The following is a 20,885-nucleotide window of genomic DNA, read 5'->3' as shown; positions in this document are numbered from 1 at the left end:
CCACTAGGCTACCTACCGCCTCTACACTCTAACCACTAGGCTACCTGCCGCCTCTACATTCTAACCACTAGGCTACCTGCCGCCTCTACACTCTAACCACTAGGCTACCTGCCACCTCTACACTCTAACCACTAGGCTACCTACCGCCTCTACACTTTAACCACTAGTCTACCTACCGCCTCTACACTCTAACCACTAGACTACCTCCCGCCTCTACACTCTAACCACTGGGCTACCTCCCGCCTCTACACTCTAACCACTAGGCTACCTACCGCCTCTACACTCTAACCACTAGACTACCTCCCGCCTCTACACTCTAACCACTAGACTACCTCCCGCCTCTACACTCTAACCACTAGGCTACCTACCGCCTCTACACTCTAACCACTAGGCTACCTCCCGCCTCTACACTCTAACCACTAGACTACCTCCCGCCTCTACACTCTAACCACTAGGCTACCTCCCGCCTCTACACTCTAACCACTAGACTACCTCCCGCCTCTACACTCTAACCACTAGGCTACCCTGCCTCCTCTACACTCTAACCACTAGGCTACCTACCACCTCTACACTCTAACCACTAGACTACCTCCCGCCTCTACACTTTAACCACTAGTCTACCTACCGCCTCTACACTCTAACCACTAGGCTACCTACCGTCTCTACACTCTAACCACTAGGCTACCTGTGTATAAAGCCAAGTTATCGTTTCTCATTGTGTATTTATTATTACTTTTTCTATTATTTCTCTATTTTCTTTCTCTCTGCATTGTTGGCAAAGGCCCCATCAGTAATCATTTCACTGTTAGTCTTCACCTGTTTAGGCCCCATCAGTAATCATTTCACTGTTAGTCTTCACCTGTTTAGGCCCCATCAGTAATCATTTCACTGTTAGTCTTCACCTGTTTAGGCCCCATCAGTAATCATTTCACTGTTAGTCTTCACCTGTTTAGGCCCCATCAGTAATCATTTCACTGTTAGTCTTCACCTGTTTAGGCCCCATCAGTAATCATTTCACTGTTAGTCTTCACCTGTTTAGGCCCCATCAGTAATCATTTCACTGTTAGTCTTCACCTGTTTAGGCCCCATCAGTAATTATTTCACTGTTAGTCTTCACCTGTTTAGGCCCCATCAGTAATCATTTCACTGTTAGTCTTCACCTGTTTAGGCCCCATCAGTAATCATTTCACTGTTAGTCTTCACCTGTTTAGGCCCCATCAGTAATCATTTCACTGTTAGTCTTCACCTGTTTAGGCCCCATCACTAATCATTTCACTGTTAGTCTGTTTATGGAGCATGTGACAAATTAACATGTTATCATGATTAGATTTTAATTACCTGCAAAAACAACCACAGCAACAAACAGAGGTGTGGACTCAGGTCACATGACTTGGACTCGAGTCACAAATATGATGACTTGCAACTCGACTTTGACTTTAACACCAATGACTCGTGACTTGACTTGAACTTGAGCCTTATGACTCGACCTGACTTGATACCCTCACCAACCCTCCCCAAGCCTCCCCAACCCTCTCCAACCCTCACCAACCCTCCCTGAGCCCAAATATATATATATAAAAAAAGTGTGTAGCGCATCAACTCTTCATTTGAACAGATTACAGTTTGAATCGGACAGCAGCCAATCAAAATTGTGCCAGCTGAGAAGAAGAAGTTGTGCGTGGCAGTGCAGGGGGGGGGGGTTCTTTCTCATGGCTATCCATGTATTTCCTTGGAAATATAAAGTTTATTTGGAAAGTAATAAATATATATATTTGTAAAAGCATGCATGATGTGTGTAAATGTAATATACTAACTATTACTCTTGTTAAAAATATTAAATGGTATTACATTAGGTGAAGAGCACATTATGACATTATGACAAGTTTAGGACTTGAGACTTGACTCGTACTTGACTCAGACTTGACTCAGACTTGCCGGTCTTGACTTGGACTTGAGTGCTAAGACTTGAGACTTACTTGTGACTTGAGCAACAACACTTGTTGCTCAAACCCTGAGAGAGAGGACCAAGACAAACCCTGAACAGAAGCTCAGAGAGAGAGAGGACCAAGACAAACCCTGAGCAGAAGCTCAGAGAGAGAGAGGACCAAGACAAACCCTGAGAGAGAGGACCAAGACAAACCCTGAGCAGAAGCTCAGAGAGAGAGAGAGGACCATGACAAACTGTTCAAGAAGGAGATTATTTTATTCTCAGGACAGGGGAATCTAAAGGGAATTCTATACGATGTGTGCCTGGGGAATAGCTGCTGGAGATCCATCTAACCATGGAGCTGCTGTGCTGTTTTGTAGTACAGTATAGAACATGGAGACTGTAGCATGATGTACTACAGTACCCATAATGCCCTGTGTACAACCATTCGTACCATACCAGTCAGTGTCTAGATGCTCATGCATCCGCGAAAGATGTAATCACTTACAGGAACTGCTCATAGTGTGCACTCCGGCTCCACATAAACAGGAAGTAGGAAGCAGATCTCATGTTTTTGGGGGGAATTGAGAATGTGATATCCTATATTTTATGGTTTTACGTTTGTATAAATAGCTGTTTTATCTGATGCAGTTAGATAAACTCTTAACCCTTCAGATAAACGTATTTCACAAAATGTTCCTTTCCCTTTCTTCACATGCTGGCAAGACCAAAAAAGGGATTCAGGGCCCTTGAGTTCAGGTTCCGGGCCCTTGAGATCAGGTTCCGGGCCCTTGAGATCAGGTTCCGGGCCCTTGAGATCAGGTTCCGGGCCCTTGAGATCAGGTTCCGGGCCCTTGAGTTCAGGTTCCGGGCCCTTGAGTTCAGGTTCCGGGCCCTTGAGACCCTGTTTTGCAATAGACTTTTGTATATCTTAAAACAATGCCATTTATTATGTATTTTTGTAACAGCGTTTATATGCTTTAAGGTGCCGTTGGGTATTTATTCTACTTTACAGGTGTTTTATCTTCCTAAAATGATGAATATTAATATTAAATACATTTTGAAAAAGAATCCATGTTCCTTTTTTCCTATTAAAGTTTTTCATTGAAATTCATTCGTAGATAAGAAGGCCATCGAATAAACACTCCAGAAATATACCGTATAGCCTTTAGGAACCCGGACACAGTTTTCCTTAGCATGGAAGTGATTAGTACTGCCCAAGAAGACCCCAACTAACATATTTCCGGAAAGATAAATTGACGTGGTTTTGCTATACAAAAAAAAAAAGCTATGCATATGTGTGATTTGCATCACTTAAGTTGAATAAGTAAAAATTTGGCCCACAAATATACCAAAATGTCTCTTACTAATTGTCACGTCCTGACCTTAGTTCCTTTTTTATGTCTCTATTTTAGTTTGGTCAGGGCGTGAGTTGGAAGGGGGGGCATTCTATGTTTTCTGTCTCTGTGTTTCTGCACCAGACAGAACTGTTTCGTTTTCGTTCGTTCTCTTGTTATTTTGTTTTTCGTGTTCAGTTCAAATAAATATTAACATGGACACGCACCACGCTGCATATTGGTCCGATCCTTCATACTCCTCCTCCTCAGAAGAGGAAAACCGTTACATAGTTTATGATTAGAGAATGCCATAATGTATTTATTTGTTAGATAGTTCTCCTTATTACAAAGTAATTTGAGCTGTCCGGTCCGAACAGATCCATAAATCATGGGAATTTGTCTGCGCTGTGCAGACGTTGACTCACAGGCACGTGTTGCTAGGCAACCCACCTGCACTTTCCCGAGGCAAGCCTTCGACCCTCCACGGCTAAAGAAAGTGTGAGAAATGTGCTAATGAACTTCTTTGCTAGATTCATGATGGTGTTGCTGTCAGGAAAGCGAACTTCAAAACGTGATGTCGTTTATTGGAATTGACAGCTGTTGTTGGTAAGTAATGAATCTGCTACCTTCTGACATGACTGACTACATCTTTCATGGCCAGTGTCGCACTATAATTTCTGTTTTCATTGGCAAGATTAGCAAACTAAGACATGACGTCCCGGCAACAACTACACATCGAAGTATAACTGATCAAATTATGAAAGACGAGCACTGTAATTTTGAATTCCGTACAGTGAGTGTGGAAAAAATGAAACAATTATTGTTGTCTATCAACAATGACAAGCCACCGGGGTCTGACAACTTGGATGGGAAATTACTGAGGATAATAGTGGACGATATTGCCATATCTTCAATCTAAGCCTACTAGAGAGTGTGTGCCCTCAGGCCTGGAGGGAAACGAAAGTAATTCCACTACCCAAGAATAAGTAAAGCCCCAATTACTGGCTCAAATAGCCGACCAATCAGCCTGTTATCAAGCCTTATTAAACTTTTGGAAGAAATAGTGTTTGAACTGTAAACAAATTGACAACAGACGTTCAGCATGCTTGTAGGGAAGGACATTCAACAAGCACAGCACTTACACAAATGACTTGGCTGAGAGAAATCTATGATAAAAAGAGCTGTTTTGTTAGATTTCAGTGCGGCTTTGACATTATCGATCATAGTCTGCTGATGGAAAAACGTATGTGTTATGGCTTTTACACCCCCTGCTATAATGTGGATAAAGAGTTACCTGTAACAGAACACAGAGTGTGTTCTTTGATGGAAGCCTCCAACATAATCCAGGTAGAATCAGGAATTCCCCAGGGCAGCTGTCTAGGCCCCTTACTTTTTCAATGTTTACTAACGACATGCCACTGACTTTGAGTAAAGCCAGTGTGTCTATGTATGCAAATTACTCAACACTATACATGTCAGCTACTACAGTGACTGAAATGACTGCAACACTTAACAAAGAGCTGCAGTTAGTTTCAGAATGGGTGGCAAGGAATAAGTTTGTCCTAAATATTTCTAAAACTAAAAGCATTTTATTTGGGACAAATCATTCACTAAACCATGAACCCTCAACTAAATATTGTAATGAATTATGTGGAAATTGAGCAGGTTGAGATGACTGTCATGGTCAAAACATGGTGATACAACAGTAGCTAAGATGGGGATAAGTCTGTCCATAATAAAGCGCTGCTCTACCTTCTTAACAACACTATCAACAAGGCAGGTCCTACAGGCCCTAGTTTCTACCTTCTTAACAACACTATCAACAAGGCAGGTCCTACAGGCCCTAGTTTCTACCTTCTTAACAACACTATCAACAAGGCAGGTCCTACAGGACCTAGTCTCTACCTTCTTAACAACACTATCAACAAGGCAGGTCCTACAGGCCCTAGTTTCTACCTTCTTAACAACACTATCAACAAGGCAGGTCCTACAGGCCCTAGTTTCTACCTTCTTAACAACACTGTCAACAAGGCAGATCCTACAGACTCTAGTTTAGTCGCACCTAGACTACTGTTCAGTCATGTGGTCAGGTGCCACAAAGAGGGACCTTGGAAAATTACAATTGTCTCAGAACAGGGCAGCACGGCTGGCCCTTAAATGTACACGAAGAGCTAACATTAATAACATGCATATAAGTCTCTCATGCTCAAAGTGGAGGAGAGATTGACATCATCATTACTTGTCTTTGTGAGAGGTGTTGACAAGCTGGCCTGTGTTGGGTAAGGTGTTCTGAAATGTAGTATTTTAAACTGTATGTAACTGACTTAAGTTGCTGGACCCCAGGAAGAGTAGCTGCTGCCTTGGCAGGAACTAATGGGGATCCATAATAAACCCCAGGAAGAGTAGCTGCTGCCTTGGCAGGAACTAATGGGGATCCATGATAAACCCCAGGAAGAGTAGCTGCTGCCTTGGCAGGAACTAATGGTGATCCATAATAAACCCCAGGAAGAGTAGCTGCTGCTTTGGCAGGAACTAATGGTGATCCATAATAAACCCCAGGAAGAGTAGCTGCTGCCTTGGCAGGAACTAATGGGGATCCATAATAAACCCCAGGAAGAGTAGCTGCTGCCTTGGCAGGAACTAATGGGGATCCATAATAAACCCCAGGAAGAGTAGCTGCTGCCTTGGCAGGAACTAATGGGGATCCGTAATAAACCCCAGGAAGAGTAGCTGCTGCCTTGGCAGGAACTAATGGTGATCCATAATAAACCCCAGGAAGAGTAGCTGCTGCCTTGACAGGAACTAATGGTGATCCATAATAAACCCCAGGAAGAGTAGCTGCTGCCTTGGCAGGAACTAATGGGGATCCGTAATAAACCCCAGGAAGAGTAGCTGCTGCCTTGGCAGGAACTAATGGGGATCCATAATAAACCCCAGGAAGAGTAGCTGCTGCCTTGGCAGGAACTAGTAGGGATCCATAATAAACCCCAGGAAGAGTAGCTGCTGCCTTGGCAGGAACTAGTAGGGATCCATAATAAACCCCAGGAAGAGTAGCTGCTGCCTTGGCAGGAACTAATGGGGATCCGTAATAAACCCCAGGAAGAGTAGCTGATAACTTGGCAGGAACTAATGGGGATCCATAATAAACCCCAGGAAGAGTAGCTGCTGCCTTGGCAGGAACTAATGGGGATCCATAATAAACCCCAGGAAGAGTAGCTGCTGCTTTGGCAGGAACTAATGGTGATCCATAATAACCCCCAGGAAGAGTAGCTGCTGCCTTGGCAGGAACTAGTAGGGATCCATAATAAACCCCAGGAAGAGTAGCTGCTGCCTTGGCAGGAACTAATGGGGATCCATAATAAACCCCAGGAAGAGTAGCTGCTGCCTTGGCAGGAACTAATGGGGATCCATAATAAACCCCAGGAAGAGTATCTGCTGCCCTGACAGGAACTAATGGGGATCCATAATAAACCCCAGGAAGAGTAGCTGCTGCCTTGGCAGGAACTAGTAGGGATCCATAATAAACCCCAGGAAGAGTAGCTGCTGCCTTGGCAGGAACTAATGGGGATCCATAATAAACCCCAGGAAGAGTAGCTGCTGCCTTGGCAGGAACTAATGGGGATCCATAATAACCCCCAGGAAGAGTAGCTGCTGCCTTGGCAGGAACTAATGGGGATCCATAATAAACCCCAGGAAGAGTAGCTGCTGCCTTGGCAGGAACTAATGGGGATCCATAATAAACCCCAGGAAGAGTATCTGCTGCCCTGACAGGAACTAATGGGGATCCATAATAAACCCCAGGAAGAGTAGCTGCTGCCTTGGCAGGAACTAATGGGGATCCATAATAAACCCCAGGAAGAGTAGCGTCACAAACAGTTGACATATTTTGACAAATGTTTTGTTATTTAAAAAATATATTTTAAGTATTCGGGTGTCTCAGGACATCTTACGATCACGTTGCATTGAATTTCAGAAACACACCTTTTTGACAATATACGAGACCATTCGGCTGAGCAGATTTCCTGCTTTCACAGGCTGGTGAGATCAGCCATTTTCCAGGTGTCATTTTTTATGTCTTAATTACACACTTCGGCCACCAGGTGGTGCCACAAGTGTTTTATTAGGTGATCTCTTCTTGAAGACAGCGTCTTCCTTTTTCCTTATTGTTTGTGTAAGGACACTTTGCCAGGTGTTTAAAGACATTGTGACGTCAGACCTCAGGCTTTAAAGGGATTGTACACCTCATAGTTATAGCTGTGGGAGATTTTCCAGAGACAGGTCCTAGGTCTAGATTCATCTCATAGTTCAAGTTGTGGGGGATTTTCCAGAGACAGGTCCTAGGTCTAGATTCATCTCATAGTTCTAGTTGTGGGGGATTTTCCAGAGACAGGTCCTAGGTCTAGATTCATCTCATAGTTCAAGTTGTGGGGGATTTTCCAGAGACAGGTCCTAGGTCTAGATTCATCTCATAGTTCTAGTTGTGGGAGATTTTCCAAAAACAGGTCCTAGGCCTAGACTAGGCCTAGATTCATCTCATAGTTCTAGTTGTGGGAGATTTTCCAAAAACAGGTCCTAGGCCTAGACTAGGCCTAGATTCATCTCATAGTTCAAGTTGTGGGGGATTTTCCAGAGACAGGTCCTAGGTCTAGATTCATCTCATAGTTCTAGTTGTAGGAGATTTTCCCGAGACAAGTCCTAGGTCTAGATTCATCTCATAGTTCAAGTTGTGGGGGATTTTCCAGAGACAGGTCCTAGGCCTAGACTAGGCCTAGATTAATCTCATAGTTCAAGTTGTGGGGAATTTTCCCGAGACAGGTCCTAGGTCTAGATTCATCTCATAGTTCTAGTTGTGGGAGATTTTCCAGAAACAGGTCCTAGGTCTAGATTCATCTCATAGTTCTAGTTGTAGGAGATTTTCCCGAGCCAGGTCCTAGGTCTAGATTCAATTCGTATCATTTAAAAGACATGTTCCCGGAGACTGCGTTCACGGTAAACGCTGCATATGTCACTCTATGAATCAATCACTCTATGAATCAATCACTCTATGACTCAATCACTCTATAAATCAATCACTCTATGAATCAATCACTCTATGAATCAATCACTCTATAAATCAATCACTCTATAAATCAATCACTCTATGAATCAATCACTCTATAAATCAATCACTCTATAAATCAATCACTCTGTAACGCAGATCTCCTGAGATAGGGATTGAATCCCCGAGTTACGTTTTGGATTTAGGTAATTGATCATTTGACCTGTGTGTGTGTGTGTGTGTGTGTGTGTGTGTGTGTGTGTGTGTGTGTGTGTGTGTGTGTGTGTGTGTGTGTGTGTGTGTGTGTGTGTGTGTGTGTGTGTGTGTGGTGTCACATTGCAGAGGAGGACCTCCCTGACAAAGAGGAAGATGACATTTAACACAGTCCAGATGAGATCTGTCATAGAGAATTATGATGTCATAGGGAGGTACTGTATGTGAACAGACATTTTCAGTGACGAAATATAACAAGTCAAAGCACAGATCACATCTCATTGACTCTCACCTCTCAGCAATCTTGCGCATAGCGAAGTCAGAAACTATACCTGGCTTCACCTCTCTAGTCAATGCCCATCGGAGACTTCACTCCTCACACTGATTGAGTAGTTTAAATGTAATGTTGCTCTCTCTCTCTGTGTTTTTGTGCATACCCGTTTTAACAAGAGTTCTGTCCGTCATGCTGAATGCACAGTGTACTTTTCCCTCTGTGTCGTTCATTGCATGTTTAATAATGAAACTACCTACCAAAAGGAGAACATGGGATGTGGTTTATTTCTCTCCATGTTAAAAAAAAAGAAGTAGCACATCTGGATGTGATTTACAGTAGATATATCTGTCAACACAGTCATACACATGATGTATAATCCTATAATATGATTCTGGTCCGCGATGGCAAAAAATATATATTCTAATGTGGCCCTGCATGGAAAAGAATTCCCCAGGCCTGATTTACACCATAGTGTCTTCCTTTCAGAGGTGGCCTGATTTACACCACAGTGTCTTCCTTTCAGAGGTGGCCTGATTTACACCATAGTGTCTTCCTTTCAGAGCTGGCCTGATTTACACCATAGTGTCTTCCTTTCAGAGGTGGCCTGATTTACATCATAGTGTCTTCCTTTCAGAGCTGGCCTGATTTACACCATAGTGTCTTCCTTTCAGAGGTGGCCTGATTTACACCATAGTGTCTTCCTTTCAGAGCTGGCCTGATTTACACCATAGTGTCTTCCTTTCAGAGGTGGCCTGATTTACACCACAGTGTCTTCCTTTCAGAGGTGGCCTGATTTACACCATAGTGTCTTCCTTTCAGAGGTGGCCTGATTTACACCATAGTGTCTTCCTTTCAGAGGTGGCCTGATTTACATCATAGTGTCTTCCTTTCAGAGGTGGCCTGATTTACACCATAGTGTCTTCCTTTCAGAGGTGGCCTGATTTACATCATAGTGTCTTCCTTTCAGAGGTGGCCTGATTTACACCATAGTGTCTTCCTTTCAGAGCTGGCCTGATTTACACCATAGTGTCTTCCTTTCAGAGGTGGCCTGATTTACACCATAGTGTCTTCCTTTCAGAGGTGGCCTGATTTACATCATAGTGTCTTCCTTTCAGAGGTGGCCTGATTTACACCATAGTGTCTTCCTTTCAGAGGTGGCCTGATTTACACCATAGTGTCTTCCTTTCAGAGGTGGCCTGATTTACACCACAGTGTCTTCCTTTCAGAGGTGGCCTGATTTACATCATAGTGTCTTCCTTTCAGAGGTGGCCTGATTTACACCATAGTGTCTTCCTTTCAGAGGTGGCCTGATTTACACCATAGTGTCTTCCTTTCAGAGCTGGCCTGATTTACACCATAGTGTCTTACTTTCAGAAGTGGCCCAGTTACACCATAGTGATTAAGTAAGGAGACATTCAACAAATACTGCTTGCTGTTGTACAGTACAGTAAATACTGGGAGTGATCATGAACGGAGAGATAGTCTCATCAGGAATATAATGTATATCTAGTAACACTAAACACCTAACCACTTCTTAACAGAGATCAACCTGCGGATGTTGACTTAAGGGCTACTTAATAGAGATCAACCTGTGGATGTTGACATAAGGGCTACTTAACAGAGATCAACCTGTGGATGTTGACATAAGGGCTACTTAACAGAGATCAAACTGTGGATGTTGACATAAGGGCTACTTAACAGAGATCAACCTGTGGATGTTGACATAAGGGCTACTTAACAGAGATCAACCTGTGGATGTTGACATAAGGGCTACTTAACAGCGATCAACCTGTGGATGTTGACATAAGGGCTACTTAACAGAGATCAACCTGTGGATGTTGACATAAGGGCTACTTAACAGAGATTGCCTGTGGATGTTGACATAAGGGCTACTTAACAGAGATCAACTTGTGGCAGTTGACATAAGGGCTACTTAACAGAGATCAACCTGTGGATGTTGACATAAGGACCACTTAACAGAGATCAACCTGTGGATGTTGACATAAGGACCACTTAACAGAGATCAACCTGTGGATGTTGACATAAAGACCACTTAACAGAGATCAACCTGCGGATGTTGACATAGGGACTACTTAACAGAGCTCAACCTGCGGATGTTGACATAAGGACTACTTAACAGAGATCAACCTGTGGTTTTTGACATAAGGGCTACTTAACAGAGATCAACCTGTGGATGTTGACATAAGGACCACTTAACAGAGATCAACCTGCGGATGTTGACATAAGGACTACTTAACAGAGAGCAACCTGCGGATGTTGACATAGGGACTACTTAACAGAGATCAACCTGCGGATGTTGACATAAGGACTACTTAACAGAGAGCAACCTGCGGATGTTGACATAGGGACTACTTAACAGAGATCAACCTGCGGATGTTGACATAAGGACTACTTAACAGAGAGCAACCTGCGGATGTTGACATAGGGACTACTTAACAGAGATCAACCTGCGGATGTTGACATAAGGACCACTTAACAGAGATCAACCTGCGGATGTTGACATAAGGACTACTTAACAGAGATCAACCTGTGGATGTTGACATAAGGGCTACTTAACAGAGATCAACCTGTGGATGGTGACATAAGGGCTACTTAACAGAGATCAACCTGTGGATGTTGACATAAGGGCTACTTAACAGAGATCAACCTGTGGATGTTGACATAAGGACCACTTAACAGAGATCAACCTGCGGATGTTGACATAAGGACTACTTAACAGAGAGCAACCTGTGGATGTTGACATAGGGACTACTTAGCAGCTTCTACCCCAAAGCCATAAGACTGCTGAGCAGATAATCAAATGACTACCCGGACTATTTGCATTGTCCCCCCATTTTTACATTGCCACTACTCCAACTTTACAGTTGCTGCTGAAGAATTAGAACAGTTGCTGCTGAAGAATTAGAACAGTTGCTGCCGAAGAATTAGAACAGTTGCTGCCGAAGAATTAGAACAGTTGCTGCTGAAGAATTAGAACAGTTGCTGCTGAAGAATTAGAACAGTTGCTGCTGAAGAATTAGAACAGTTGCTGCCGAAGAATTAGAACAGTTGCTGCCGAAGAATTAGAACAGTTGCTGCTGAAGAATTAGAACAGTTGCTGCCGAAGAATTAGAACAGTTGCTGCCGAAGAATTAGAACAGTTGCTGCCGAAGAATTAGAACAGTTGCTGCCGAAGAATTAGAACAGTTGCTGCCGAAGAATTAGAACAGTTGCTGCCGAAGAATTAGAACAGTTGCTGCCGAAGAATTAGAACAGTTGCTGCTGAAGAGTTGCCAGTAGAAAGGTGAAGCTCACTGATGGCTGCAAGAGGCATTCGCTGGCAGTTATCTTGGCCATAGGTGACGCAACCAAGTACTAGCTCAGGGGTGCTAATCATTTTCTCTATGCCATTTTTATTTATTTTCTATTATTAAAAATAGTCTAAATAAAATTGGTTCTGCAAAGTTGAAATTAGAATAACAATGTGTTGAGACCCCCAAAAAAACATTTTTTTTTTTCCTTCTCTCGATTTAAACCTTATTTGACAAGAAATAGATAATTATTTAAGGAAAAAGTGCAAGGGTGTCAATATTTTTTTGGGCCGTAGCTATGTCTGATAAGAAATATCCACTGTTAACCTGATCAATCTCAAATCTCAGCCAAAGTAAGGAATACCATTTTTCTCACCTAGTTATAGAACCACCAGTAGACGACACCACATGACTTTATGTTTTCAAAACCAAACCTGTTCTATTGGGTTTATTAAATCAGTTCTATACAGAACAGTCACTACACTGTGGACTTCGTCTTGTCTTAAACACAATAATAGTCTGTCCTGGTCACTATATATATATATATATATATATATATATATATATATATATATATATATATATATATATATATATATATATATATACTATCATGTTATTATTTTGTAATAGAAAAGTTGGATTAGAAAAGGAGTGTGTAATCACTAGGCATGAGGTGTGAGGAGTGTGTAATCACTAGGCATGAGGTGTGAGGAGTGTGTAATCACTAGGCATGAGGTGTGAGGAGTGTGTAATCACTAGGCATGAGGTGTGAGGAGTGTGTAATCACTAGGCATGAGGTGTGAGGAGTGTGTAATCACTAGGCATGAGGTGTGAGGAGTGTGTAATCACTAGGCATGAGGTGTGAGGAGTGTGTAATCACTAGGCATGAGGTGTGAGGAGTGTGTAATCACTAGGCATGAGGTGTGAGGAGTGTGTAATCACTAGGCATGAGGTGTGAGGTGGTTAGTTCCTGTAAAGCTGGTAGATGGGGCACGGAGAAACAGGAACACAGAACTACATCTCGAGTGCACTAGCTAACTAGCTAGATTTATTGTTAAAGTCTGTCACATGAGATTAGTAGCTAGGAATGTCAAAGGCCCTTGATAACAACCACAGACAGACAGACAATCCTGCCCCGGGACTACAGGAAATGTGAAGGTGATTTTGGCACACAGACAAACAGGCCAACAGCAGTTATCAAGAGATTAGATTTTCTGCTTTGGCAATATATTTTCCTGACTGATATTACAATATGATAAAGTTGTTGCTGTCTTTTATGCACATTTAGCTTGACACTGTTATTGTTTAGCTAGACACTGTTATTGTTTAGCTAGACACTGTTATTGTTTAGCTAGACACTGTTATTGTTTAGCTAGACACTGTTATTGTTTAGCTAGACACTGTTATTGTTTAGCTAGACACTGCTATTGTTTAGCTAGACACTGTTATTGTTTAGCTAGACACTGTTATTGTTTAGCTAGACACTGTTATTGTTTAGCTAGACACTGTTATTGTTTAGCTAGACACTGTTATTGTTTAGCTAGACACTGTTATTGTTTAGCTAGACACTGTTATTGTTTAGCTAGACACTGTTATTGTTTAGCTAGACACTGTTATTGTTTAGCTAGACACTGCTATTGTTTAGCTAGACACTGTTATTGTTTAGCTAGACACTGTTATTGTTTAGCTAGACACTGTTATTGTTTAGCTAGACACTGTTATTGTTTAGCTAGACACTGTTATTGTCTAGCTAGACACTGTTATTGTTTAGCTAGACACTGTTATTGTTTAGCTAGACACTGTTATTGTTTGGCTAGACACTGTTATTGTTTAGCTAGACACTGTTATTGTTTAGCTAGACACTGTTATTGTTTAGCTAGACACTGTTATTGTTTAGCTAGACACTGTTATTGTCTAGCTAGACACTGTTATTGTTTAGCTAGACACTGTTATTGTTTGGCTAGACACTGTTATTGTTTAGCTAGACACTGTTATTGTTTACTGTTATTTGAATATTATTATTCAAATTAATGTGTGGAACCATCATTTATTCTAAAACAAAAAAATACATAAAAAAAAGAAAAAAATATAACTTATATTTAAAATACACAAAAAAAACGAAATATAAATCATATATAAATAACTGGTCACATGTTTTTATTAATATCCTGTAATATTGGTACTGTAATATGGATAGGGCCTTAACAGCCAAGGCAGTAGATTAGATTGGACATACACTTGTAAACAACATTGGGATATAAAGTCCTATAAAAGCATAGGCCTCTGGTAGGCCAGACTCTTGTCTCAAATGGCACCCTATTCACACTGTATGACTAGTAATGCACTATATTTATTTAACCTTTATTTGACCTTTTAGTTATCGTTTAACTAGACAAGTCAGTTAAGAACAAATTGTTATTTTACAATGACGGCCAAACCCTAACCCGGACGACGCTGGGCCAATTGTGTGCCGCCCTATGGGACCTCCCGATCACGGCGGGTTGTGATACAGTCCGGGAATCGAACCAGGGCGTCTGTAATGACGCCTCTAGTGCTGAGATGCAGTGCCTCAGAACGCTGTGCCACTCGGGGAGTTCTGTAATAGGGAACAGAGTGACATTTGAGACGCAACACAGGACAGGACAGGACAGGAGAGACATATAGTCAGGCCCAGCACAGTACACACAGACCGTGCAAGGCCAGAACTACAGCGCCATTGCAGTGTGGCTGACTGAGCTGCCCCCTCACACATCACGCTGTCATAATGCTGCTGCACTTCTGTGTCTGGCCACCAGAGGGGGTGCTAGAGCACCAATCAGAGTAGGGAGAAGGGGACGTGGGAGGGGCCAAGTCTAACATGCACACTTTTTCTGGTCAGGCGCGGCGTCCTCCAGCTTGGTGGCTCCTCCCCCGTTGGCGGGCTCGGCGGTGGGCTTGTCGACACACTGCTCCATCCTCTTCATGACCAGGTCTAGCAGAGTGATGACGGCCTTGTCCACCTCAGACCCCGTCGCTGCCGACGTCTCAAAGTACGGGATCCTACAGGGGACAAACAGAACCAGATCAGACAGGACATACAGAACCCAGATCAGACAGGACCACTCCAACACCCACATCAGACAGGACCACTCCAACACCCACATCAGACAGGACATACAGAACCACATCAGACAGGACATACAGAACCCAGATCAGACAGCACATACAGAACCCAGATCCGACAGGACACATACAGAACCCACATCAGACAGGACACATACAGAACCCACATCAGACAGGACACATACAGAACCCAGATTAGACAGGACATACAGAACCAGATCAGACAGGACATACAGAACCCAGATCAGACAGGACATACAGAACCCAGATTAGACAGGACATACAGAACCAGATCAGACAGGACATACAGAACCCAGATCAGACAGGACATACAGAACCCAGATTAGACAGGACATACAGAACCAGATCAGACAGGACATACAGAACCCACATCAGACAGGAGACATACAGAACCCACATCAGACAGGACACATACAGAACCCACATCAGACAGGACCACTCCAACACCCACATCAGACAGGACCACTCCAACACCCACATCAGACAGGACCACACAAACACCCACATCAGACAGGACCACATCAACACCCACATCAGACAGGACCACATCAACACCCACATCAGACAGGAATACATCAACACCCACATCAGACAGGACCACACCAACATCCACATCAGACAGAACCACACCAGACACAACCACACCAACACCCACATCAGACAGGACCACACCAGACACGATCACACCAACACCCACATCAGACAGGACCACACCAACACCCACATCAGACAGGACCACTCCAACACCCACATCAGACAGGACCACACCAAAACCCACATCAGACAGGACCACATTAACACCCACATCAGACAGGACCACATTAACATCCACATCAGACAAGATCACACCAAAACCCACATCAGACAGGACCACACCAACACCCACATCAGACAGGACCACACCAAAACCCACACCAGACAGGACCACACCAACACTCACATCAGACAGGACCACACCAACACTCACATCAGACAGGACCACACCAAAACCCACATCAGACAGGACCACACCAAAACCCACATCAGACAGGACCACACCAACACCCACATCAGACAGGACCACACCAACACCCACATCAGACAGGACCACACCAGACAGGACCACACCAAAACCCACATCAGACAGGACCACACCAACACCCACATCAGACAGGACCACACCAGACAGGACCACACCAACACCCACATCAGACAGGACCACACCAACACCCATATCAGACATGACCACATCAACACCCACATCAGACAAGATCACACCAACACCCACATCAGACATGACCACACCAACATCAGATAGGTCCACACCAACACCCACATCAGACAGGACCACATCAACACCCACATCAGACAGGACCACACCAACACCCACATCAGACAGGACCACACCAACACCCACATCAGACAGGACCACACCAGACAGGACCACACCAACACCCACATCAGACAGGACCACACCAACACCCATATCAGACATGACCACATCAACACCCACATCAGACAAGATCACACCAACACCCACATCAGACATAACCACACCAACATCAGACAGGACCACACCAACACCCACATCTGACAGGACCACTCCAACACCCACATCAGACAGGACATACAGAACCCAGATCAGACAGGACATACAGAACCCACATCAGACAGGACATACAGAACCCACATCAGACAGGACACATACAGAACCCACATCAGACAGGACATACAGAACCTAGATCAACACCCACATCAGACAGGACCACACCAACACCCATATCAGACAGGACCACATCAACACCCACATCAGACAGGAACCCACCAGACAGGACCACATCAGACAGGACCACACCCGCATCAGACAGGACCACACCAAAACCCATATCAGACAGGACCACATCAACACCCACATCAGACAGGACCACATTAACACCCACAACAGACAAGATCACACCAAAAACCCACATCAGAGCATTCTACCTGGTCTTACTAGTCGTATCTTATATCTGAAAGTTAAATCGAGGGACCATGTCAAGCACGTTAGGGAATGAGGGACAGAACAAGATAGAGGCTGTCGTAATAACAACCAAATGACTCCGGTTTGTGTCCTGAGAACAGATCCACCAGGTATTATTTTATGTTAATGAACCACAACCTCTCTGCTAGTACAGCTCTGAATGACAAGCCCAGCACTCAGACATGACAGAGGCGGCATCGCATGCATCCCAAATGGCACCCTATTCCCTATATAGTGCACTACTTTAGACCAGAGCCCAATGGAACTCTATTCCCTATATATAGTGCACTACTTTAGACCAGAGCCCTATGGAACCCTATTCCCTATGTAGTGCACTACTTTAGACCAGAGCCCTATGGAACTCTATTCCCTATATATAGTGCACTACTTTAGACCAGAGCCCTATGGAACCCTGTTCCCTATATATAGTGCACTACTTTAGACCAGAGCCCTATGGAACCCTATTCCCTATATAGTGCACTACTTTAGCATGTCTTGGGGGTGTGATATAATTTGTCCCCCTAAAATGGAAGGACCATGTACAAAAAGTGCTGTAATTTCTAAACGGTTCAACCGATATGGATGAAAATACCCTCAAATTAAAGCTGACAGTCTGACCTTTAACCTCATAGTCATTGTATAATTTCAAATCCAAAGTGCTGGAATACAGAGGCCAAAATAACTAAACACGTGTCACCGTCCCTCTACTTTTGGAGCTCACTGTCTTTGTAGATGACGGGGGGTAGCTCTCTCCTACTCACCCGTACTTGTCGGCTAGTTCCTTAGCCTGCTCCTCCTGCACCTCTCTCTTGTCCGCCAGGTCTGCCTTGTTGCCCACCAACACCATGTCTGGGTTCTCACAGTACGCATTGGCCTGCAACTGGCCTGAGGACAACATAGAACAGTTAGCATTGACCTGCAGCTAGCCTGGGGACAACAGTTAGCATTGGCCTGCAGCTGGCCTGAGGACAACATGGAACAGCGCTGTGTGGGCACTCATACTCATTACATGTGAAGCGCTGTGGGCCCTCATACTCATTACATGTGAAGCGCTGTGGGCCCTCATACTCATTACATGTGAAGCGCTGTGGGCCCTCATACTCATTACATGTGAAGCGCTGTGGGCCCTCATACTCATTACATGTGAAGCGCTGTGGGCCCTCATTCTCATTACATGTGAAGCGCTGTGGGCACTCATACTCATTACATGTGAAGCACTGTGGGCCCTCATACTCATTACATGTGAAGCGCTGTGGGCCCTCAGACTCATTACATGTGAAGCACTGTGGGCCCTCATACTCATTACATGTGAAGCGCTGTGGGCCCTCATACTCATTACATGTGAAGCGCTGTGGGCCCTCAGACTCATTACATGTGAAGCGCTGTGGGCCCTCAGACTCATTACATGTGAAGCGCTGTGAGCCCTCATACTCATTACATGTGAAGCGCTGTGGGCCCTCATACTCATTACATGTGAAGTGCTGTGGGCCCTCAGACTCATTACATGTGAAGCGCTGTGGGCCCTCATACTCATTACATGTGAAGCGCTGTGGGCCCTCATACTCATTACATGTGAAGCGCTGTGGGCCTTCAGACTCATTACATGTGAAGCGCTGTGGGCCCTCAGACTCATTACATGTGAAGCGCTGTGGGCCCTCATACTCATTACATGTGAAGCGCTGTGGGCCCTCAGACTCATTACATTTGAAGCGCTGTGGGCCCTCATACTCATTACATTTGAAGCACTGTGGGCCCTCATACTCATTACATGTGAAGCGCTGTGGGAAAAATAACAACTTTATATCGTAGCTTCTTAAACAGCTCATCTCTATGTTTTCTAAACGTGAAATCCATATCAATCCAAATGGCTAAGTATTTATAGGCGGGAACACGTTCGATTGGAGAATCATCTAATGAGTGAACATGTGATCCATCTGAATCATCTAATGAGTGAACATGTGATCCATCTGAATCATCTAATGAGTGAACATGTGATCCATCTGAATCATCTAATGAGTGAACATGTGATCCATCTGAATCATCTAATGAGTGAACATGTGATCCATCTGAATCATCTAATGAGTGAACATGTGATCCATCTGAATCATCTAATGAGTGAACATGTGGTCCATCTGAATCATCTAATGAGTGAACATGTGGTCCATCTGAATCATCTAATGAGTGAACATGTGATCCATCTGAATCATCTAATGAGTGAACATGTGATCCATCTGAATCATCTAATGAGTGAACATGTGGTCCATCTGAATCATCTAATGAGTGAACATGTGGTCCATCTGAAACATTATTTAGAGAGTTTAAAACCAACATGTATTTGGTTTTAGCCCATATTAAGCACACATTTTATATCAGCAAGGGATTCCTGCATAGCTATAAAATCTGACTGTAGTTTTGACACAGTCAGATCAACAGCCGGGGCAACAGCCAGATCAACAGTCAGATCAACAGTCGGGGTAACAGTCAGATCAACAGTCAGATCAACAGTCAGATCAACAGCCGGGGCAACAGTCAGATCAACAGCCGGGGCAACAGTCAGATCAACAGTCGGGGCAACAGTCAGATCAATAGTCAGATCAACAGCCAGATCAACAGTCCGGGCAACAGTCAGATCAACAGTCGGATCAACAGCCGGGGCAACAGTCAGATCAACAGTCAAATCAACAGTCAGATCAACAGCCGGGGCAACAGTCAGATCAACAGTCAGATCAACAGTCCGGGCAACAGTCAGATCAACAGTCAGATCAACAGCCGGGGCAACAGTCAGATCAACAGTCAGATCAACAGTCGGGGCAATAGTCAGATCAACAGTCAGATCAACAGCCGGGGCAACAGTCAGATCAACAGTCAGATCAACAGTCAGATCATAGATTAAGTTTCTGATTTTTTAACAGATTGACCAATGGTGTTTATACACTGCTCAAAAAAATAAAGGGAACACTAAAATAACACATCCTAGATCTGAATGAATGAAATATTCTTATTAAATACTTTTTTCTTTACATAGTTGAATGTGCTGACAACAAAATCACACAAAAATTATCAATGGAAATCAAATTTATCAACCCATGGAGGTCTGGATTTGGAGTCACACTCAAAATTAAATTGGAAAACTACACTACAGGTTGATCCAACTTTGATGTAATGTCCTTAAAACAAGTCAAAATGAGGCTCAGTAGTGTGTGTGGCCTCCAGGTGCCTGTATGACCTCCCTACAATGCCTGGGCATGCTCCTGATGAGGTGGCGGATGGTCTCCTGAGGGATCTCCTCCCAGACCTGGACTAAAGCATCCGCCAACTCCTGGACAGTCTGTGGTGCAACGTGGCGTTGGTGGATGGAGCGAGACATGATGTCCCAGATGTGCTCAATTGGATTCAGGTCTGGGGAACGGGCGGGCGAGTCCATAGCATCAATGCCTTCCTCTTGCAGGAACTGCTGACACACTCCAGCCACATGAGGTCTAGCATTGTCTTGCATTAGGAGGAACCCAGGGCCAACCGCACCAGCATATGGTCTCACAAGGGGTCTGAGGATCTCATCTCAGTACCTAATGGCAGTCAGGCTACCGCTGGCGAGCACATGGAGGGCTGTGCGGCCACCCAAAGAAATGCCACCCCACACCATGACTGACCCACCGCCAA

General features: G+C 44.0%; 1 protein-coding gene across 7 annotated transcripts in view; it reads right to left on the bottom strand.

Annotated features, from left to right (window-relative positions):
• Positions 1-14,232: 14,232 nt before the first annotated feature.
• LOC110536882 (ras-related protein Rab-27B) overlaps positions 14,233-20,885 on the bottom strand; it is an 88,676-nt gene continuing 82,023 nt past the window's right edge. For 5 of the 7 annotated variants that reach the window (XM_036936784.2, XM_036936785.2, XM_036936788.2 and 2 more), the window contains 2 exons: positions 17,987-18,110; positions 14,233-15,142 (listed from right to left, as the gene is read on the bottom strand). In XM_036936784.2, the coding sequence (XP_036792679.2) occupies positions 14,956-15,142; positions 17,987-18,110 (311 nt within the window). In that variant the 3' untranslated portion in view covers positions 14,233-14,955. The remainder of the gene's footprint in view (positions 15,143-17,986; positions 18,111-20,885) is intronic. The other 2 variants (XM_090191571.1, XM_090191572.1) reach the window with 1 other exon arrangement.

The sequence above is a fragment of the Oncorhynchus mykiss genome, chromosome 12 (genome assembly GCF_057628025.1).
Source record: "Oncorhynchus mykiss isolate SJ-2025 chromosome 12, ASM5762802v1, whole genome shotgun sequence".
Taxonomy (NCBI): Eukaryota; Metazoa; Chordata; class Actinopteri; order Salmoniformes; family Salmonidae; genus Oncorhynchus; species Oncorhynchus mykiss.
Note: the sequence above shows the minus strand (reverse complement) of the source record. Positions and strands in the feature narration are given on the sequence as shown.